Here is an 18,021-nt window from a genome sequence, read left to right as displayed (position 1 = left end):
TGTGTTATCTTTGCAGCATACTTTTGGTCCTGGCCAACATATCAAAGTACTTCTACAGCAAAACTCTTTTTTTTTTATTAACTTGAGTATTTCTTATATACATTTCGAGTGTTATTCCCTTTCCCGGTTTCCGGGCAAACATCCCCCTCCCCCCTCCCCTTCCTTATGGGTGTTCCCCTCCCAACCCTCCCCCCATTGCCGCCCTCCCCCCATTACAGCAAAACTCTTATAGAGGCAACACATAAGTTCAGTTTATGTAACAATTGGAAGTGCTAAGACACGTTTATATTAGGAAGAATAAACTGAAATTTGTAAGGAGAATAAAATAGGAATACAATAAGACCTTGCAAAATCAATTAAAATATAAATTATATAGTGAAAATAATGTTATGAATTTGTTTGTAACCTTACATTTGAGTAAAACAAATGTGGACAGATTATTTTTTAACTTTAAGAAATAGCAAGGAAAAGAATGAATGGATATAGATAAGAGAGAATAAGTGTATAGGAAAGAGGAAGAATGGATTTATATCTCACTTTGCCTTTTTTCAAATATTTTCACCACATTGAGAGATGAAACAACACACACACACACACACACAACACACACACACATATATGTATATATACATATACACATACACACACACACACACACAAACACACACACATACGCATACATGTATTCAGGAAGAACAAATTTATGAGTTAGACAAAGAATTCTCATGAAAAGGTATCCTGGATTCATGGAGAATTGGATAAATCTTTCCTGAGCTGAGAAGGGTTACTTGAAGCATTTGTATTCCCAAACACTGAATTCTCAAGATATTTCATTAACGAAAGGTTTATCATTTTGTTCAAGTAAACTTAAAATTTAGCGTTACTCCTCACCAACAGAAATCTTTTTGTATGAATACAGGGACACTGAGAGGCCAAGCAAATCTACTTATAGTCTTACTATTTTTCTCTTATCTCCAAATAGGCTGAGGACATTATTTATGTATCTTTTTAATGATATTATATTCAAGTTTAAAAATATATGTTTATTACTTATGTGTTTATTATTCATATATTTAATGTGTGTGCGTTTTGTGTGTGTGTGTGTGTGTGTGTGTGTGTGTGTGTGTGTGTGTTACTGGTGTATACTTGTTATCATGTACCCATGAAAGCCTAAATTTGTATGCCTATCCTAGAAGAAATCACACTATATACTGAAAGGTTAATTAAGGAAAAGCTACTTAATAAAAGTGTATGGCCAACTCTGGGTGATGCTCAAATGTTTCCAGTTATAAATACACAAATTTCCTAACTTGAATACCTTTATGCATTTCACATATTCTGTTATCCTTTACCCTCTTTGAAGTCCACATATGCAGTTAAACTTTTTAGAGATCTTTGCCCCAGGTTATAATTTGAACAATTAAAAAAATACATTTCAATTGTGACCACTTTGGTAGATAAAAACCTTCCACAGTAAGAACATTTTAAAAAATATTTCTTAAGTATACAAATGTTCTTCTCTCACATTTGTTATCCTGCATCATCTTGACAACCTGGAAAAATTATGCTTTGACTGAGAAGAGGCTGACAAGGACTTAATGAAGATTGCAAGCCTGAGATGCCCCATTGAGCTTCTCATTAGAGTCATAGTCCTATATATAGAGATTAAACTAAAGGCTGATTCTAATTCAGAGATGTCTCCTTTTATTATGAGAGTGGCGCCTAAGTATAGTCAACTTTGGAGAACAAACAGTAGCAGAAACATTCTCAATATTAGTAAACATCATCATCATCATCATCACCATCATCATCATCATTAAACTTACTATTATATAAAGTTATATTTTGTGCCACAATATTTCCTATCAAATTTATTGGTACATACTTTATGGAAATAATTTATTAATCCCAGATTCTACTTTATTGCTAGAATTGATGGAGAAGAAACTCAAAGGAATCCATTGATACTATACAAAATTAAAAAAAAAATGTCTAGAGGACATTAGGTAATATAAAATAGAATTTACCTAACAGAATGATGCCTCGAAAATGCCTCATAGATAAATAACAATTTAACCAGAATTGTTAAGAGATGAGTGAAACTTTTTGTGGTTAAATTAGCTTTTGTTAATGTATGTCCACTAGAACAGCTGCCTTTAGTCATGTCCTCATAACGCTGGGAAGGAGAGGTGGAGTCTAGATACCATTTGATCTCTAGGTTTATTCACTTTAGTGATAAGCATCAGTTAATAAAACACACATAGAGTTATTGACTCAAAAACAAGTAGTAGAGAGACTCAAAGGGAAGACTAATTACTACAGTGAAAAGTTTTTAACACACATATGTCGTACCTAACTCAGAAACAAATAGCAGAGAGACTCACAGACAAAAATCTACTATATATGGATGGAGTGCCTGTATACAAAACAAATGGCCCAGGGGCTCACAGGCAAGGCTCCCAAACTGTTCATTGCTCAGTGTATAGGCAGTATCGTCTTTCGCTGGATTCTCTTACCTCCATTCAGACAGGGCAGGAATCAGTTGTTCTCTAATCGGGGAGCCAGACAGAAGTACTTCTCTGTTGCAGCAACATCAGGGTCTCTGCCTGTCTGCTATGAGCCTCTGCTTTTATCTGCTATAAGGAGTGTTCATTCTCTAGCATTACAGCATTGCTCATTACTTCATTCTGATCTACTATACTCAGAGCTGATACGAACTGTAGAGCTGATGGGAGCTTGCTATTCCTCCAACTCTTATCTACTATAGTCAGCTGACATGAGCTAGTTGTTCTTTCATGCAACATTCAACTTAGTTTTTTTTCTAATTTATCATTAACATGCTTTCTATACCAGCCATTAGGATCACACAACAATAAGAGAAAACCCTAACTTACAATCAGACATGCAGCAGAGCATACCTTTAAGAAGTAGCTTGGGGTTGGAGATTTAGCTCAGTGGTAGAGCGCTTGCCTAGGAAGCACAAGGTCCTGGGTTCGGTCCCCAGCTCCGAAAAAAAAAAGAACCAAAAAAAAAGTTGCTTAATGGGGAAATCACTGTGTGGTAATCTTCCTGATATGCTGTACCCTATTCATTTTCTTAAGAAATACATAATTGTCCAGGTGGGAAAAATGTCCCTGAATAACACCAATTATAAAAAAGAATGCTAATTTATTTAAGGTCCTTATATGTTACTAGATTTTTCTGTTCAAAGTAGGTTACACTTTGGATATTATTCAGAATGGAATGCATGGTGTTATTAAAGAGGATTTTTTGTTTAGTTTTTTTGAAGATGTGGAGACAATTTCTTATTGATTGGGGTTGGCTGGGGTTCTCAAATTTCTCTATTTCATAATGTCCACATGAACGAAGTAGCAAGAAGCAGTTGAATTATTGATTACTTGGACAAGTTTTAAGGCTAACAAACAAACCCACATATATTTAAGTGTAGGGAGATATTTACAGCAGAACTCTTGCTAAACTTGTTTTTATCTATGAAGAGAGTAATGAGATCAAGTTACTAAATTTATTTGCGCAAACAACCATTGAAATGTGTAAAAATTAGTAGGTTAATAAAACAAGACATGACCTCTCACAACTGACAAGGCAAATAGTATAACCAATTTGTTTGGGATATCACATAAATACAACTTATAAATTAGGGCTATCAACATGATTGCCATTGCATGGCTTTTGGGATTCCCCTTGTGGTTTAACAATAAAGACACAGAGATGCCTTTACAGATTAAAGCTTTAGGCAATTTTCCTGGGACAGTCCCTCAGTCAGCCATCTAAAATAAACTGAACTTCCCTGCCACAGTGTTTCTGCCATGTGGCTTTCTCTTTATTTCCCTGCTTCATTTAAATCCAGGCTTTGTTCTGCCTCCTTCCCCTTCCATCTGCTGGTCCTTCTCACAGCACAGTCATTAGGGCATTTGATATTGATCCGGACTCAGCTACCAGTTCTTTACCAAAAGTCTTATTTCTTTCATAAAAAAAAAGAATCTATTAGTATAGTGGGAGAAGTTCCACAGTTTACAATTTCTGAGCTGATTAGGAGGTCAATGTCAGCAATGTCCTTTCCTGTAGAAGCTTCCTTTTTCCCTATTTTTGGGTGGTGTGGAAGAGACAAGTGTTTACATATAGAAAACAGATAATGGGCCATAAAGTGACAATATTAACCATACTGCCAGCAGTTGGTGGCACAGACACAGAAATTAACATTGAAAATATATACAAGTCTACGGCCATACCACCCTGAACGCGCCCGATTATGTCTGATCTGGGGAAAATATATACAAACATAGTCATCTGATACAATATGTGTAGGTGTAGACCATCTTAACACATTGTAAAAATTGTTCCTTATCAGAAACTCATTAATCTAGGTTTCAGGTTAACCTTCCATTCTTACTGAATCTCTTAAAATTCCTTTGTTATTATCTATAGATGAAACTTAGTTGTCCAATGAAAGAATGGCATGGTGGTACAAAAATATAGTTACTTTAAAAATCAATTCATAAATTAAGAGAGTGCACATTCATGACTGGTGTCAGGTTGAAGGCATTTTTAAGTAAGTGAATGAAAATAAATGCAGATCTCTGTTTCTCATGGGAGATGAAGATCTATTTCAAGTAATTCCAGGCTCAATCATGGAGAACAATGGGGATTTTATGAACAGATTAACTGAGTACTGGTTCAGAAGGTAAACACCAACAAGTTAAATATGGGAAAATGAAGCACTTCTATGCAGGCATCAACTATATGCTACATGTTACTTTAAAATCATGACACGCTTTTATAGATTAAATTAATAATACGTACAAACCCCAAAGCATTAGCTTACATGGCCTGTTAATTATTTTATTCCTCTCTCAGAAGTCATGCAACCTCGCAGCTTGTTTCCCACACTTTGCAATTCTTTTCGACTAGGTTTTAGCTGAAAAATTTTACTTGCCCTGTCCCTTAGTGGAATGACAATCTTTAATCCTGTTTAGTCCCTGTCATTGCCATTCTAACTTTAGATGTGTTAACTAGGCCACACTAAATGATGCATAGGAATTTACAATACACACTTGAAATTTTCTAATGTAAAAAGTTCCCTTTTTTTTGACTGTTTTAGTTTTCTTCAGAAAAAGTCTGTCTTGTTTCTTCCAGTAGTACATTTCTTGTGTATTACATATCATCTATTTTCCTTAATACTCTCCCATGTCAAGCTGTCTATGCTCACATAACTCCTTTTTGGGTTTCTGTAAGAAGAGAGGCTGTCTCCCTTCAAGGCCCCATTAAGCTGCCTCACCTATAATGCTATAATGTTTTATTTTCCTAGCTACATTTGCATGTATAAAACAATCTCATGACCGAACACATAAAAATCTCAGGATTTTACTAATAAAGATACATCTGAATCATAACTGATTTATATTACTACCCAGAACTACTCTCCTATTGTATTTCTTCCCCTCCCATCTTTCTTTCTTTCTGCTTCTGCCTGTTTCTGTCACTCACTATATATTTCTGCCTCTTTTTTGTTTTTTATTGATCAGTTTTATACTCTGATAATTTCTTACAGGTATATAACACATTATGAAAGCCCTCTTCTACTCTCTCCAATTTTTCTTCCTTTCAAATCAAGTTTCTGATTCCCCACATTCCCTTTGCAAGACAATGAATTTCAGTTTTGTTGGATGTCATATTTACATTAAATAAGGCCGTGATTCACTGGATTAACATTGTGACCTTATCAGTGGGTAGAACTGATGGCAATATCTTCTTCTTCCTTAAATTATAAGTGATCGGTAGCTCAGCAGTGAGTGTTAAGGACTCTTGAGTCCCTGTTACATTGATGCCTAACTGATGATGATCCAGTACATTCATCTTATCTAGTACATGCACCTGAGGTAGCCATGAGTTAATGATTGCAGTCTTACCCACAAGATGTTATTTCCTGACTCTTTTTCCAAACATGATTTTATAAAACTCCACTATTATAATTAGGTAAATGCACTATTATGAATTAATTGCATTTGCAAGTCACAGAATCAGCTCAGTAATTTAATTGTAAAAATTTCAAAAGATAGTTGTGTGTGGCAATAAATACACTAATTGTATCTTACCTCACAGAAAATGAAATATACCATTCTGCAATGTGATTTTATACCGAAAATATTGTAAGAATAGACAAAAATACTTGAATGATTAATTTGAAAAAGCAAAATTACATATGGGGCTTCTTCACTGGTTTGTGAACTTTTAAGAATGTGTGGAAATACCAACTATAAGAAACTTAAAAATACCACTTTCAAAGCAAAGAAAACCGTGGTCTCTTTGCAAGACATGGAGAAGAGGGATTGGGGATTTAGCTCAGCAGTAGAGCACTTGCCTAGCAAGCGCAAGGCCCTGGGTTTGGTCCCCAGCTCCGAAAAAAAGAAAAAATATACTCATAATAATAGAAAATTAAGTATACAACATTACTGCTAGCATAATGGATCTTTTTTAATTTCAACAAATGAAATATGAAAGTATTCAGACTAAAATATACATCAAATATAGAAGGTAGCTGTTTTAATAGACAACATGTCTTATTTTGATACTTAATGATGAAAATCATGAGGTTTCATTAATGATGTTAACAGGAACACATAGAGACAATATGGTGATACATGCTTATAATATATCAGTTTGGGAGGAAGAAGGAGGATTGTAAACTCAAGAATATGTAGGAAGTCATATCAAAATCTGATCTTTGAGATAAAACATCTGTTTTGCAAAGAATTTTAAAGGGGAATAGTTTTAATGCATTAGGGTCCAAAAAGTGTTACATAAAAACGTACAGTACCACAGCTAAAGTGTTACACATAGACTAAGAAATGCTGGTTATAACAGTCCAAAAAGATTATATTTATAACTATAACAAGTCTTTTCATAATCATATTAACTATAACAATTCTTTTCAAAATAATTTTGTTTAACATCTTTACTTGTCTTACAAAGAACTGTATAGTACTACTTAGAATCTACACAGATATTTTGGAAAAATTTGTCTGTTGAAGTTGCTTTTTCCAAGCAAATAACACTCATCTATACCTCAAGTTAGATAATAATTGAGACCAATTTTTGTGATCCAGAATACATATGTTCTGTGCATAGAAAAGTTAAATACCAATTCTCCAAAATTCTGTCTACTAGCACCATGTTAGATTATGATTGGGAGAGAGTTAATTATTGAATGAGAGTATAGATTAGAGGATTCAATAAGATTCAAATCTTTGTTCAACGTATTTGCTAAAAATTGTTGTAAAATGGCAGGTAACTCTCCTATTTGGTTGACTGCATTAACCTTAATTTCTTATTCCAAGGGAAAGCAACTTCAAGGGGCAGATTCACGTGTTACAATAATATTCTGAGCCACTGATATTTTATCATTAATGTATAATCTTAACATTAATGACCAAAATATGGCAGATTTAATAGTTGCTTCAGAAAAAGTATTACTTATTGGCCTACTCAATAAGAGGGAATTTGTTCTTGGTACTGTACACCTAGTCAATGACACAATGCTAACGAAGTCAGAGATTTTGGAGGAAGAGCCACAACAAACAGATTCCTAAACAAACATAATTACTGACTTAGTTCTAAATATTTATTTTTGTACTAACAGATGTCTTCCTATAAACTAAGGTAATTATATTCTAATTTTAAATAACAACAAAATTTATTTAAAAAAAGTTGTCAGCCATTGCTCTTTTTTACATGAAAATCCATATCTATATGATATAAATATATATACACATATATATGTATATATATTCAGTATTTAATTCAAAAGGACCTAAACATGAAAATAAATGTAAATAATTGTCAAAATGTTGCTAGAAATTTTATTAAAGATGTCTACCCTATTTATTATTCTGTACATACTACCCATATTTTGCACAAAATGTTGTTGTTATAATTATAACTCCAGTTTAATGGCTGCATTCTGAGGAACATCATAGATAAATTTTCTACAAAAAAGCATCAGAGTATCTTACTCTAAGACTGAAATATAAATAATTAATTATAAAAGAAATGGTATCCTACCAGTGATTTTTCTGAAGGCTTTCTTCATCTCTTTGTTTCTTAGGCTATAGATAAAGGGGTTTAACATCTGAGTGACCACAGTGTACATCACTGAAGCCACTACAGTCTTCCTTGGAGAGTCAGTAAATGCAGAGCTAATGTGCACCCCAAAACCTGTGCTATAGAACAGAGACACAACTGACAAATGAGACCCACATGTGGAAAAGGCTTTATACTTTCCTCCCAATGATGACATTCTTAAAACTGAGGATAAAATGTTAATATAAGACAAAATTATCCCAAAGACAGGAACACCAAAAAATAGAACAGACACTGTGTATATCAACACATAATTGATAAAATTATCAGAGCAGGCAAGTCTGATGATCTGAGCCAGCTCACAGAAGAAGTGGGGGATTTTAATTTCTGTGCAGAAGGACAGCAGCAACACCATCAAAGTGTGGAACAAAGCATGGGCAATACTAAGGAACAGCGAGAAGAGCAGCAACATCACACATAAATATTGGTTCATGATAGCTGTATACTTCAGTGGTTTACAGATAGCAACATAGCGGTCATAGGCCATCACTGCCAGGAGACAATTTTCTATACCACCAAAATTCAAGATGAGGCAGACCTGAGAGAGGCACCCTGTGTATGTGATGGTCTGATCCTCACCTTGAATGTTCCACAACATCTTTGGGATTGTGGTATTGATTAAGCAGATGTCATTAAAGGACAGGTTACAGAGAAAAAAATACATTGGTGTGTGTAGTTGGGAGTCAGAGCTAACAGCCAGAATGATTAGCAGGTTTCCTAAGGTGGTGATCAGATACATGGACAGGAACAGAGTAAAGATGAAAGGCTGCAGAGCTGGATCATCACTAAGACCCAGAAGAATAAATTCTGATATAGTTGTTTGATTGACAGCTCCCATATTGTTGAGCACTCTGAAAATAAAGGGAATTGCTGGGGTAAGATATTTGGTCCATTAACTCCATAACTTTTTTTTTCTTTGAGTTCAGACTTCATATTTATTAGTAAATGTAACTCTTGTAATAATCCATATATGCTCTAATACTTCCTTAGCAAATTCCTATGAATTAATTCTTTAATGAAACCTCCTTCTGAATTTATGAACAACAATGAATTCACAATTTTTGATATTTAATAGCAAGCATCATATTCTATAAGAAACACTGTTTTGTTTGACAGGAAATTGGTGCTATTCTTTGATAGAGCAAGAGATTGGGCAAATAAAGATTGATAAACATTCATGCAGATATATATAAGCATGTGTCAGGTTGAAAACAGAGATTAGTGAGAACATTTATATTATTTTAGATGGTGATTTACTATATCTATTTTTATAGGCTCCTCACTAATAACCAAGGTGATATTCTATTGATAAAGACCAGCTATTATCCCATGTATTTCTAAAGGGATTTTAGATGCCTACCTAGATTCAGGTTTAGTCATGATAAACATCTTACCTGATTGTTGATCATAAATGTGGTCTTGTGAAAATCATAAAACACAATAAGGTCAACTGACTTTTCCTTGAGAAGGATCATTTGTAGGAAAATGTTTGGGTATTGTTTTAAGGCTGGCAAAGTAAACCAAAAAATCACATACAGACTTTCTATAGCTTTTGTGTCCCTGGGGTTCAATATTCAAGGCTTTTAATTATACTAGCATGGCAACACCATCAAAAATCCCAAGTGTCCAAATCCTTAATGCCCATGTCTAACTAAATGGGGAAAACAGTTTTGTCAGTTTCCTAACCAATCCTCCAGTCAATGTTCTTATTATTGCTTCTGATTATATGAATTATTGAACTTGCTTTCAAAATATGACTAACATGTTTATAATAAATCAATATATTGTTATTAGGTTACAAAGAAAAAACACTGTAATAATTTTATTAAGAAAAGTTGAGGAGTTGGGGATTTAGCTCAGTGGTAGAGCGCTTGCCTAGCAAGCGCAAGGTCCTGGGTTCGGTCCCCAGCTCCGAAAAAAAGAAAAGAAAAAAAAAAGAAAAAAAAAAGAAAAGTTGATAACTTTGTTAAAAATTTGATTGGTTCTTTACGGATTTCACATCATGGACCACAGTCCCATTCATCTTTCCCTTTACTCATAGCTGCATCACACCCTTGCAGTCTTCCCAACAAAGAAAAAAGCTTTAGTGTGTCACACTGTGTTCCACAATATCCCCTTTTGTTCACACTTTTTTTCTTGCAAATATTCATCCCAATGAGTGACACTCTGGCATGATGCCTCTGGCTTCTCTTCCTGTGCCCATACTTGAATTCACAGAGATTCCTTTTACATTATTACATATTACATCATTAAAAATAAATACTTCATTTTTTTGCACTGGATGGTTTTAGCTATTTTGACAAAGATCAAGTGACCATAGGTGTGTGGGTTCATTTCTGGGTCTTAGTAATATATCATTGAACTAACTGCCTGTGTCTGTACCAATAACATATAGTTTTTATGTCTTTTTGGATATTTGTTATTGCAAACAAATTTGCAAATTGCTCTTTCTAACTCTATTAAGAATTGAGTGAGATTTTTGATGGCTGTGCATTGAATCTGTAGATTGCTTCCAGTAAGATGTACATATTTACAATAATAATACTGCCAATCTATGAGGGGTAGAATTTTTACTGTGAAAGTCTGGGATTTATTGTTAAGGAAGTCTGCAAATTGCTGCTGTCTCATTGTTCTTGCAGCAGAATAAGAGGTAGAGCAGCTAATCAAGCCTGTTTTTTGTTTCTTAGTTTGTTTCTTTTACCTTTGTTTATTTTTCTTGTAACTAACTTGATGAATCAGATTCCTAGGCACCATCATAAAAACAAAAAAAGTAAGAGCCAGAGAATAAATCTTCACTAGATCCCACCAACCATACAATAGAAATCAGCTTATAAAGAAAATGAATAAATCTCTCTCATTTTTAAAATTGGGTGTTTTAGATAGAGGACTTATATCCAAAATATACAAAGAACTCAAGAAGTTAGACCGCAGGGAGACAAATAACCCTATTAAAAAATGGGGTTCAGAACTAAACAAAGAATTCACAGCTGAGGAATGACGAATTGCTGAGAAACACCTAAAGAAATGTTCAACATCTTTAGTCATAAAGGAAATTCAAATCAAAACAAACCTGAGATTTCACCTCACACCAGTGAGAATGGCTAAGATCAAAAACTCAGATGACAACAAATGCTGGCGAGGATGTGGAGAAAGAGGAACTCTCCTCCATTGTTGGTGGGATTGCAAGACTGGTAAAACCATTCTGGAAATCAGTCTGGAGGTTCCTCAGAAAATTGGACATTGAACTACCTGAGGATCCAGCTATACCTCTCTTGGGCATATACCCACAAGATGCCCCAACATATAAAAAAGACACGTGCTCCACTATGTTCATAGCAGCCCTATTTATAATAGCCAGAAGCTGGAAAGAACCCAGATGCCCTTCAACAGAGGAATGGATACAGAAATGTGGTACATCTACACAATGGAATATTACTTAGCTATCAAAAACAATGCCTTTATGAAATTCACAGGCAAATGGTTGGAACTGGAAAATATCATCCTGAGTGAGGTAACCCAATCACAGAAAAACACACATGGTATGCACTCATTGATAAATGGCTATTAGCCCAAAAGCTTGAATTACCCTAGCTGCATAGACCACATGAAACTCAAGACGGATGATCAAAATGTGAATGCTTCACTCCTTTAAAAGGGGAACAAGAATACCCTTGGCAGGGAATAGAGAGGCAAAGATTAAAACAGAGACAGAAGGAACACCCATTCAGAGCCTGCCCCACATGTGGCCCATACATATAGAGCCAAACCACTGAACTGAGAATAGGACCCCCGTTGAAGGAATCAGAGAAAGAACTGGAAGAGCTTGAAGGGGTTTGAGACCCCTTATGAACAACAATGGCAAGCAAGTAGAGCTTCCAGGGACTAAGCCACTACCTAAAGACTATACATGGACTGACCCTGGACTCTGACCTTATAGGTAGCAATGAATATCCTAGGAAGATCACCAGTGGCAGGGAAAGCCCTTGGTCCTGCTAAGACTGAACCCCCAGTGAATGCGATTGTTGGGGGGAGGGTGGCAATGGGGGGAGGATGGGGAGGGGAACACCCATAAAGAGGGGGAGGAGGAGGGATTAGGGGTATGTTTGCCCGGAAACCAGGAAAGGGAATAACATTCGAAATGTAAATAAGAAATACTCAAGTTAATAAAACAAAAAAATTGGGTGTTTTATTTATTCACATTTCAAATATTATCGCCTCTTCATTTTCCCCTCCACAATCTCCCTATCCGTTCCCACTTTACCCTGATTTTATGAGGGTGCTCTCCCACCAAGTCACCCACTGCTGCCTCACTACTCTAATGTTCCTCTACACTGGGACATCAAGCCTTCACAGGGTACGGAGGTATTGGAGACAGAGAACAGTTAAGGGGCAAGAGGACAGAGTTTGAGCATGAAAGAGAGAGTGGAGGGGACAAGCAGCCCCTTTTATAGTGAGTAAGCCATATCTGGCTGTTGCCAGGTGATTGTGTGGTAGAACATAGACAAAATATCAACCTTAAGAACACAAAATTTCAGAGTTTTAGTTACAACTTGTGGAGTTCTGATAAGCTATTAATTTTGCTCTGGTAAATACTGACTACTATTATCCTGGTCAGAGCTCAAGTTTCCTTCGACTCTCTTCTAAATTTAGACATCATAATGTTTGTAGTTGTGTTAAACCCATCTGTCTAATTCATATTCATCTAGTCTTCTGGAAAAAGGATAGAGCTCTGAACCCAAAATCATATTGCGGCCTCAAGCTTCTCCTATGAGTCAAAGGACTGAGTTTCCTGCCTTTTCTGCAAAGCAGATTTCAGTATAGATAATGAACAGTAGTAATGATAACCTATAAAAACATTTCTTTTTGTAACTTAAAAAACATCAGTATACTTCAGGAAACTGACTTGAATCCACCTCTCATTAGTCATTTGTAATGGCCCAGGATTTGGAGAACTATGATAACCTGAACGCAAATAGTATGCAAATGCAAAGAATGTTTTATTCTGCGGAATCCAACATGCTGGGGCCTCCCATTACTATGATAGAGAGATAACCAAGTGACCTTTTAGGAACAATTTAAAGCTAATTAGTGGAATTCTAGGGTTCAGAACCATTACCAGGGCCTGGGGGCTGGAAACTATTCCTGAGGAATTCTGGAGTAGGTAAGCTTTATTTTGCTCTGCCTGGAGGCATTCCGGGTAGAAAATTTATTGGGGAAGTCTGGGATTTATTGATAAGGAAGTCTGCAAATTTCTGCTCTCTCAATGTTCTTGTAGCAGAGCAAGTGGTGGAGCAGCTGATCAAGCCTGTTTTAAGTTTGTTTGTTTCTTTTGCTTTTGTTTGCTTTTATTGTAACTAAATTTACTGAGCCTGTCTGGACTTAGGCCTAGTCTCCTAAACTTTCAATTTGAAGCCACTAATGAAATCAGCTTAGCCTTCTCAATATGTACTATAGATAGAGATGCCAATCAACATTTCAACTTGTCTATTCTATTTATTTCTAAGGATGAGTTACCCTCCCCATTTTTTCTGGTTTTGGGACTCCCCTCTCCTATGTATCAAGTCCATGGGTCTAAAAAGCTTCAAGTGAACACAAGGAAAAGGAATTTTTTCCTTAATTGCTTCACTTTATCTTCTGCTCTTAATATGGATCTGTTCCAGCAACCTACCAGATCCACATGTTTCCACAAAATTTGTATCTGGCACAGCTTCAAAGCAGATAATTCTGAGAAATTCAGCTGTCTGCATGCTCATAGCCATAAATGGTCCCAGAGACCCTGAATAGCAAATGAAAGAGCATGCTCATCTAGGACTTGACCAACACCCAAAAATTTTGGATCCCTAAAGATGTCAATAGTCTTAGAGAACAGGACGCAGTTTAAAGAATACCTCTATTCTTGCCTGCCTCAAAATCACCCATTCATATTTCCTCAATTTTATAATAATGTTAGCATCAGTTTATCTTTAGTGACTCAACACTAGAAACATGATCATCACCAGTCATCAAATTCAAAAAGCATATCCTTTAGAAAGTCCATAATATCAAGGGCTACTCTTTTTTCTTTTTCTATTTATCTCTTTTGTCATCTCTATCCTTATCTCTGGTTCTCTGTCTTCTTTTCCCCTCCATGTCACTTAGAGGCTGCCTCTGTATATACCCCCAATAAATCTCACATGTGAGACCTGTTGCATTGTGTGATCTTTGCAGCATACTTTTGGCACTGGCCAATATACCAAGGTCCTTCTACAGCAAAACTCTTATAGAGGCAACATATAAGTTCAGTTTATGTAACACTAGGGACTGCTAAGACGTGTTTATGTGAGGAGGTATCAGCTGAAATTTGTAAGGAGAATAAAATATGAATACAATAAGACCTTGCAAAATCAATTAAAATATAAATAATATAGTGAAAATAGTGTTATGAATTTGTTTGGATTCTTACATTTGACTTAAGCAAATGCAGACAGATTCTTTTAAACTTTAAGGAATACCAACAAAAGGAGTGAATGGATATAGATAAGAGAGAATAAGAGTATAGGAAAGAGGAAGAATGGATTTGTATCTCACTTTGCCTTTTTCTGAATATTTTCACTCCATTCAGAGATGAAACACACACACACACACACACACACACACACACACGCACACACACACACATGCACACACACACATACGCACACACACATACATACACACACACACACACACACACACACACACACATATATATATATATTTAAGAAAAACAAGTTTATAAGTTAGACAAAGAGTTCTCATGAAAAAGGTATCTTAGCTCATAGAGAATTGGATAAATCTTCCCTGAGCTGAGGATTACTTGAAGCATTTGTATTCCCAAACACTGAATTCTCAAGATATTTTATTAACAAAAGGTCTATCATTTTGTTCAAGTAAACTTAAAATTTAATGTTATTCCTAACCAACAGAAATCTTTTTGTAGGAATGCATGGACACTGAGAGACCAAGCAAATATACTTATATTCTTGCTATTTTTCTCTTATCTCCAAATAGGCTGAGGACATTATTTATGAATGTTTTTAATGATAATATATTCAAGCTTAAAAATATTTGTTTATTACTTATATGTTTATTATTCATATATTTAGTGTGTGTGCATTTTGTGTATGTTTTGTTTGTGTGTGTGTGTCTGTGTGTGTGTTTCTGTGTGTGTGTGTATGTGTGTGTGTATGTATGTATGTATGTATGTGTGTGCTACTGGCATATACTTTTTATCATGTACCCATGAATGCCAAGATTTATATGCCTCTTCTAGAAGAAATCACACTATATACTTAAAGATTAATTAAGGAAAATCTACTTAATAAAACTGTATGGCCAACTCTGGGTGATGTTTAAAGGTTTCCAGTTATGAATACACAAATTTCCTAACTTGTATACCTTTATGCATTTCACATATTCTGTTTCCTTTACTCTCTTTCAAGTCCACATATGCAATTATCCTTAAACATTTTTCAGTTCTTTGCCCAGGTTATACTTTGAACCATTAAAAATAATAGATTTCAATAGTGATCATGTTGGCAGATAAAGATCTTCCACAGTAAGAACATTTTTAGAAATACTTCTTAAGTATTAAAATGTTGCTCTTTTTTGATACTTGTTATCCTGTATCATCTTGACAACCTGGAAAAATTATGCTTCAATGGATAAGAGGCTGACCTGAACTTAATGAAGGTTGTGAGCCTGAGATGCCCATAGAGCTTCTCATTAGAGTCATAGTCCTTTATACAGAGATTAACCTAAATGCTGATTGGTAATTCAGAGATGTCTCCTTTTATTATGAGTGTGGCACCTAAGTGTAGTCAATTTTGGAGAAAAAACAGTAGCAGAAACATTCTCAGTAATCCTAAACATCATCATCATCATCATCATTGAACTTACTATGATATAAAATTATATTTTATGCCACCATATTTCCTATCAAATTTATCGGTACATACTGTATAGAAATAAATTATTAAACCCAGGTTTTACTTTATTGCTAGAATTGATGTAGAAGAAACTCAAAGAAATACATTGATATCATAGAGAAATTAAAAAAATTGTTTAGAGGATATTAGGTAACATAAAGTAGAATTTAGCTAAAGGAATGATGCCTCTAAAATGCCTCAAAGATAAATAACAATTTAACAGGAATTGTTAAGAGATGAGTAAAGCTTTTTGTGGTTAAATTAGCTTTTGTTAATGTTTGTCCACTAGGACAGCTGTCTTGAACCATGTCATCATAATGCTTGGGATGAGAGATGGAGCCTAGATACCATTTGATCTCTAGGTTTATTCACTATAATGCTAAGCATCAGTTAATAAAACACACAGAGTAATTGACTCAAAAGCAAGTAGTAGAGAGACTCAAAGGGAAGACTAATTACTACAGTGAAAAGTTTATAACACACATATGTCATACCTAACTCAGAAGCAGATAGCAGAGAGATTCACAGGCAAAGTTCTACTATATATGGATGAAGTGCCTGTATACAAAACAAATGGCACAGGGGCTTTCAGGCAAGGCTCCAGAACTGTCCATCACTCAGTGTATAGGCAGTATCTTCATTCCCTGGATTCTCTTATCTCCATTCAGACAGGGCAGGAATCAGTTGTTCTCTGGTCAAGGCCAGACAATATGAAGTTCTTCTCGGTTGCAGTGGCATCAGGGTCTCTGCTTGTCTGCTATGAGCCTCTGCTTTTATTTGCTATAGGGGGTGGTCATTCTCTAGCATTACAGCATTGCCCATTACTTCATTCTGATCTACTATACTCAGAGCTGATATGAACTGCAGAGCTGGTGGGAGCTTGCCACTCCTCTACCTCTTCTCTACTATAGTCAGCTGTCATGAGCAACATTCAACTTAGTTTTTTTCTAATTTTTCATTAACATGCTTTCTACACCAGTCATTAGGATGCCATAACAATAAGAGAAAACTGAAACTTACAATCAGCCATGAAGCAGAGCATACCTTTAAGAAGTAGCTTAATGTGGAAAGCACTGTGTGGTAATGTTCCTGATATGCTGTACCCTATTCATTTTCTTAAGAAATACCTAATTGTCCAGGTGGGAAAAATGTCCCTGAATAACACCTATTATTAAGAAAGAATACTAGTTTATTTAAGGTCCCTATATGTTACTACAATTTTCTGTTCAAAGTAAGTTATATTTTGGTTATTATTCAGAATGGAATGCATGCTATTATTAAAATTTTTTTCTTTAGTTTTTTGACGATGTGGAGTGAATTTCATATTGATTGTGACTGGCTGGGGTTCTCAAGTTTCTCTGTTTCATAATGGCTACATGAATGATGTGGCAAGAAGCAGTGGAATTGTTGGTTACTTTGAACAAGATTTTAAAGAAAAAAAAAAGCAAAAAAAAAAAAAAAACACACACAAAAAAAACCAAACCCGACATATATTTGAGTGTAGGGAGATATTTACATCAGAACTCTTGCTAAACTGTTTTTTAGCTATCAATAGAGTAATGAGATCAGGTTACTAAATTATTTGGGCAAACAACCATTGAAATGTGTAAAAATTAGTAGGTTAATAAAACAAGACATGACTTCACAACTGACAAGGCAAATAGTATAACCAATTTGTTTGGGATATCACATAAATACAACTTATAAATTAGGGCTATCAACATGATTGCCATTGCATGGCTTTTGGGATTCCCCTTGTGGTTTAACAATAAAGACACAGAGATGCCTTTACAGATTAAAGCTTTAGGCGATTTTCCTGGGACAGTCCCTCAGTCAGCCATCTAAAATAAACTGAACTTCCCTGCCACAGTGTTTCTGCCATGTGGCTTTCTCTTTATTTCCCTGCTTCATTTAAATC

At 35.2% G+C, this 18,021-nt stretch overlaps 1 protein-coding gene across 2 annotated transcripts; it reads right to left on the bottom strand.

Moving 5' to 3' along the window:
• Positions 1-8,056: 8,056 nt before the first annotated feature.
• On the bottom strand, positions 8,057-11,949 carry Olr1143 (olfactory receptor 1143). Of its 2 annotated transcripts, XM_039081898.1 has the most exons (2): positions 11,925-11,949; positions 8,057-8,964 (listed from the first exon to the last, which is right to left on the bottom strand). In XM_039081898.1, the coding sequence occupies exon 2, from the start codon at positions 8,894-8,896 to the stop codon at positions 8,057-8,059; it is 840 nt and encodes a 279-aa protein (XP_038937826.1). In that variant the 5' UTR covers positions 8,897-8,964; positions 11,925-11,949. The 2 variants fall into 2 exon arrangements, with proteins under 2 accessions (XP_038937826.1, NP_001001017.1); NM_001001017.1 differs by lacking the exon at positions 11,925-11,949 and having other exon boundaries at positions 8,057-8,995.
• Positions 11,950-18,021: the final 6,072 nt, after the last annotated feature.

Source organism: Rattus norvegicus, chromosome 8 (genome assembly GCF_036323735.1).
Source record: "Rattus norvegicus strain BN/NHsdMcwi chromosome 8, GRCr8, whole genome shotgun sequence".
In the NCBI taxonomy this organism is placed as follows: domain Eukaryota; kingdom Metazoa; phylum Chordata; class Mammalia; order Rodentia; family Muridae; genus Rattus; species Rattus norvegicus.
This window is presented reverse-complemented; position numbering and strand designations above follow the sequence as displayed.

Bases quoted from the DNA above. Each gene is read 5' to 3' on its own strand.
- Olr1143 (NM_001001017.1), bottom strand. From the start codon at position 8,995: ATGGGAGCTGTCAATCAAACAACTATATCAGAATTTATTCTTCTGGGT.